The 4,775-nt window shown below is 38.1% G+C and overlaps 1 protein-coding gene across 1 annotated transcript; it reads left to right on the top strand.

The window, feature by feature from the left end:
- Nucleotides 1-1,540: 1,540 nt before the first annotated feature.
- Nucleotides 1,541-4,249, top strand: LOC110093756 (axial regulator YABBY 1-like). Its single transcript, XM_020818736.2, has 7 exons — nt 1,541-1,791; nt 1,924-2,082; nt 2,187-2,313; nt 2,918-2,966; nt 3,131-3,206; nt 3,332-3,406; nt 3,584-4,249. The coding sequence occupies exons 1-7, from the start codon at nt 1,690-1,692 to the stop codon at nt 3,656-3,658; spliced, it is 663 nt and encodes a 220-aa protein (XP_020674395.1). The 5' UTR covers nt 1,541-1,689; the 3' UTR covers nt 3,659-4,249.
- The last annotated feature ends 526 nt before the right edge of the window (nt 4,250-4,775 follow it).

Here is a 4,775-nt window from a genome sequence, read left to right as displayed (position 1 = left end):
TCAGAATATTGAGATTGAGGGGAATTTTAATGAGGATATTAAAGCTTTAGTGGTTGGAGAAGGTGGTACGTATGGTTATTCTCATTTCTATATCTGCAGAAGTATTCAGTATTTCATGGAGTCCATTAATTGCCATTTTATTAATGTTTGCCCTGTTGTTAATTCTGCTGCTACGACGCTTGCTTTGTTTGGCGGTAGATTTCATGATATTACTGAGTTATCTTTTAATAACCTCTCTGTTCAGATTAAAGGTTTGATTAATTTGGATAGGAGTGGTGTGCCTTATATTATTGAGCGATAGGCTCTTGTTTTGTTTGGCTGCTGTCTTTTCTGGGTGTTGCGTATCCAGTTTTGGTTTATTTCTTCGGTCTCCTGGTATTTCTGGTGGATTATGGGCGGTGTATCTTGGTTGCTTACTGCCTGTTTGCCTATTTCTTGTTGCTGGGGTCTCCCCGGCTGGCTTTTAGTTTATCAGGTGGTGGTTTCAGCTGCTGTGATTCTGTCGTTTGTAGTCTGTTGTGGTTCGGTAATCTGCTGTTTGTAGCTGTTCTTCTCTTGGAATTTGGTTCCCCGGGGAGTTGGCTTTCCCTTCCTACTTTTATTTTGTTTTTTTTGTTTTTCCTTCTTGCTTATTCCCTTTCCTAGTATCTTTGCAGGCCTCTTTTGCAGGTTTTTGGAGCTCCGCGCTCGTTTTGTGCAGGATACTCGTTCGTGTTGGCATGTCCTTCAGGTTTTTGGATCTCCGCGCTCGTTTTGGGAAGGTTTGCATGCTGTTCGGAGGGCTTTGCTGAATGTGTATTCTTTTTCCCTTTGCTTTTTATTTCTTAGAATGTTACTAGATATTATTATAATTTTGATTAGTAGGGAACTCCGGCTCTTAGACTTCTTTTTTATTGTGTTTGTAGCTCCTTGGAGCAATAGCGAGCTAGAGGTCCCTTTAAGGACTGTGTAATTTTTCCTTTAATTAACGCGTAAGCCCGTAGGTGGGTTTTAACTAAAAAAAAAAAGTCTAATTTCGATAAATTAATGTGTAAGCTTCTCTGTGAGTTAAAAAAAAAAATGCATAGATCTAACACAAGCGCCCCTTCTTTAATGGGCATTTAAGTTTTATTGTAATCAGCCTAGAGGATTTGTCTCCATTGATCCCTGGCCATCTACCTGAAATTGTTAAAAAGTACATTAAATTTTAAATAATTAACTTGTAAGGTTTTAATTTTTCTTGAAATATATATATATATAAAATCTAAATTGTTGTATTTATCGGATAAAATATGTTACTGTAGATAAAAAAAATAACAAGTTTACTTTGCTTACATTTAATGTATTGGTACTGCTAAAAAGCAGGGAAACAGACGAGAGTTGGGCCTATATCTTGCTATCTCTCTCTCTCTATAGCCTCACTTATTGTTCCTGAGGCGTATCCGCCCTCTTCTTTATTTATCAATTCTCGTTTCTTCTTCCATTCTCATCGGTTCTTCAGCCTCTCCCACTTCTCTCTCTCCTCTCTATTGTGCGCCTTTCGTCATTCGTCAACCATCAAATTTCAATCACAAAACAACAGATCCGAGGATAGAAGGATTCAGAGAGTTCAATCAAAGCATCAAATCACAAATCAAATCAAATCATCACATCAAATCAGTCCAACAAGAAGGCAAGAAAGAAGTAGCTAACTCAGAAGCAATAAGAACCATGTCTTCCTCCTCAGCTGCCTTTTCCCTTGACCAAATCTCCCCTCCGCCCTCTGAGAAGCTATGCTACGTGCACTGCAACTTTTGCGACACAGTCCTCGCTGTATACATATTCTTCTTCTTCTCCGCTTGCTCTCACCTCAAACCCTTTTCTTCTTCATCTTCTTTCTTTTCTTTTCTTCTTCATTATCTTCTTCTTTTTCTTCTTCACATTTTTTTCCCTTCTTTTCTGCAGGTTAGCGTTCCTTACACGAGCTTGTTCAAGACTGTAACGGTGAGGTGCGGTCATTGCACCAACCTTCTCTCTGTTAACATGAGAGGGCTTCTTCCCCCGTCCACCAACCAGCTCCATCTCGGTCATCCCTTCCAATCTCCGAATCAGCACAATCTTTTGGTAAATGTTTATTAAATATTGTTACTTTAAATGTACGCTCCACCTCATCTTGGCTTCAAAATGGATGAATTAGCAAATTTTTTGATGACTTATTTGATAAGGAGGAAGTACTAAGTAACCCACCACCAAACCTGATGATGGATAATCAGGTCTGCCTAAGCAACAACTTCACATCTCCATTGACAAAAGTAACAGAAGAAGAACTTCCGCATAACCCAATTATCAATAGGCGTAAGCTTTCTAATTTTCTTTTCTGTACTTATCTTCTTCTATTATTCAAGTTCTGCGTTTTTCTTACAAAAAAGGAAATTTGAACTGTGATCTGTGTCTTTTCGGTCAAATCCTTTTTCCTTCTTCTACTCTCACATATTACTTAAAAAGTATGGAGCAAGAAACAAGCCTACAAAGGAGCCGTAATGGAAGATGGGAAGCATGCAAGCTTCATACCCCCAAAGGCCTTTGAGAAAACCATTAGTTCATGCCCTCTGGTTTGGTCTACTAAAGTGAACCAGTTGTGTAAAACTTGAAGCTAGACATCCCATCCCTAACTCCGGTGCTTTCAATCTCTCTGCTTTTTCTATTTTCTTCTCCTTCTTCTCCTTCCCCGGCAATCCTACTTTAATTTGCTGTAGCAAAACAGTAGCCCTCACTGTCTTTCTTCCTCAGTGTCTATCCGTGTAACGCACCTCATGTCACTTTCCTCAGAAGTCAGAAGACCATGTCATTACACTATAACTGTCTTTACTACGAAAGCAAGCAATCTCTTCAGCTTATGAGAGAGAGAGAGAGAGAGAGAGAGGACCGAGTTTTAAATATATCTGTCTTCTGGGTGCAGCTCCAGAGAAGAGGCAGAGAGTTCCCTCGGCATACAACCGCTTCATCAAGTGAGTTCTCTCAACCCAAACTGCTAAAAAGAATGAAATAACCAGAGGAGATCTATATATTCAGTGGCTCCTCTCTCAGTTTCTCTTTTATTCAGATCAGCTAAACGTCAAGAATGATTTTCAACTAAATCTTCAAAAAGGAAATAAATAAATGGTGTTTGCAGGGACGAAATTCAACGAATCAAAGCTGGCAACCCCGACACCACCCACAGAGAAGCATTCAGCGCTGCTGCTAAGAACGTAAGCAGGATTTTTAATTTTAAAAGATTAAAAAACTATCTTATAGTTCAGAGAACTGTATTTTGAACTATTTTTTATTTTTCCTGGTTCAAAACATTGGACTTTGCTGAAGTTGTTCTCTGCAGTGGGCCCATTTCCCCCACATCCACTTCGGTCTCATTCCTGATCAAACCCTGAAGAAGACCAGCGTGCACCCTCCGGTAAAGATGGAGAACTGATCTTTCTTGTTTTTTTTCCAAAGACATTACTACTTTACAAACTTAGCTTCTCAAAGCAGTTACTTTAGCCTTTCAGTCTCTTTCCTGATTCCCTTTATAGAGCTTTGATATGATGCTTAGTTAGCCTATACTTACGTCTTCTTTCTCTTATTCTTTTAGGAGGGAGAAGACGTTCTTCTCAAGGACGGATTCTTTGCAGCTGCGGCTGCTAACATGGAAGTTGCTCCGTTCTAGGCGCCGAGAACTGAATGGTTGAGAGTTGGTGGCTTCTAATTACAAGGGTTTAGTTCATTTCCACGTGCCCGCTGCTTGTTGTTATAGATTATTAGGGTTTGTTCTCTCTACTACATATTATAGAGAAGTTCGAGACAATGGTTTTACAGTTGCTAGGGTTATTTTCTTGCCGTGATTTTCTTTTTCTCATCCTTAGCTGTTCCTGTTAGTTTCCTTGTTTAGTAAAGGGAAAGCTTATGAGCCGAGCGTCTCTGAAAAAATAGGCATGCTGCAGCTGTTATTGAAACTGTTTAGCTAATCTTGGAATGCTTTGTAATGGAACAATTGATTTCTTATAACGTTTGCTTTTGTTTTAATTTGAAGAAGCTGATGGTTGCTTCGAGTAGATCTGCTAGAGAATGCAGATAAATTGAACTTAGCTTTGTCCAAGTGCGTTAGCATAAAATTGAAAATTTTCTTTCCATAAAATTGAAATATGAAGCAAAGAGGGGAAAGAAACATCCATTGAAAGAGTGATCAAAGCAAGTTCAAAATAGATGAATATTTTAACAAAGTTTTGAGAAGGTTAAATTTTATCATAAAGTAAATATTGAGTGTAATCTTATTACAATAAATAATACTTTTTGGAGAGTATCTTGCAGGGAAAATTTATCTTTTCAATTAGGGAGCTTCAATGATCGCAAGGTACTTTTGGTTTGTATTTTTCAATGCCATTTCAATTTTCATCAATTTTGCAAGAAGAATGTGCTGAACAGGATTAATTTGCTCTTCCTTTTTTGGGTGCTGTCTACTCACAGCCCGAGACTTTATAATTTATGTCTTTTATGTAATCTTAGGAAAAGGAACCACCGGCTCTTAGGTTTTATTTTTTTTTCTCTTGTAGCTCTTATGAGCAGTAGCGAGATGGAGGATCCTTCTAAGGATTTTGTAACCGAATTTTGGATATTAACGCGTAGGCCCCACAGTGAGTTTTAACCAAAAAAAAAATAAATAAATAAATAATACTTTTTATAGTTTTGATAAAATGTTTGCGTTTTGTAAAATTACTTGGGCTCTTGTTGCAATTTTGCATCAAGTTTGAGAACTTATAGCAATTGTTTCCATCATGGGGGAGAAG

This window comes from Dendrobium catenatum, unplaced genomic scaffold (assembly GCF_001605985.2).
Source record: "Dendrobium catenatum unplaced genomic scaffold, ASM160598v2 fragScaff_scaffold_1056, whole genome shotgun sequence".
NCBI classification, from domain to species: domain Eukaryota; kingdom Viridiplantae; phylum Streptophyta; class Magnoliopsida; order Asparagales; family Orchidaceae; genus Dendrobium; species Dendrobium catenatum.
The sequence above is the reverse complement of the archived record's forward strand: the minus strand, read 5'-3'. Positions and strand labels throughout refer to the sequence as shown.

What these genes read in the sequence shown, in the direction of transcription:
- LOC110093756 (XM_020818736.2), top strand. Translation starts at nt 1,690, where the DNA reads ATGTCTTCCTCCTCAGCTGCCTTTTCCCTTGACCAAATCTCCCCTCCG. An exon ending in TTTGCGACACAGTCCTCGCT is followed by an intron (nt 1,792 to 1,923) that starts GTATACATATTC and finishes TCTTTTCTGCAG; the next exon opens with GTTAGCGTTCCTTACACGAG. An exon ending in TAACCCAATTATCAATAGGC is followed by an intron (nt 2,314 to 2,917) that starts GTAAGCTTTCTA and finishes TTCTGGGTGCAG; the next exon opens with CTCCAGAGAAGAGGCAGAGA.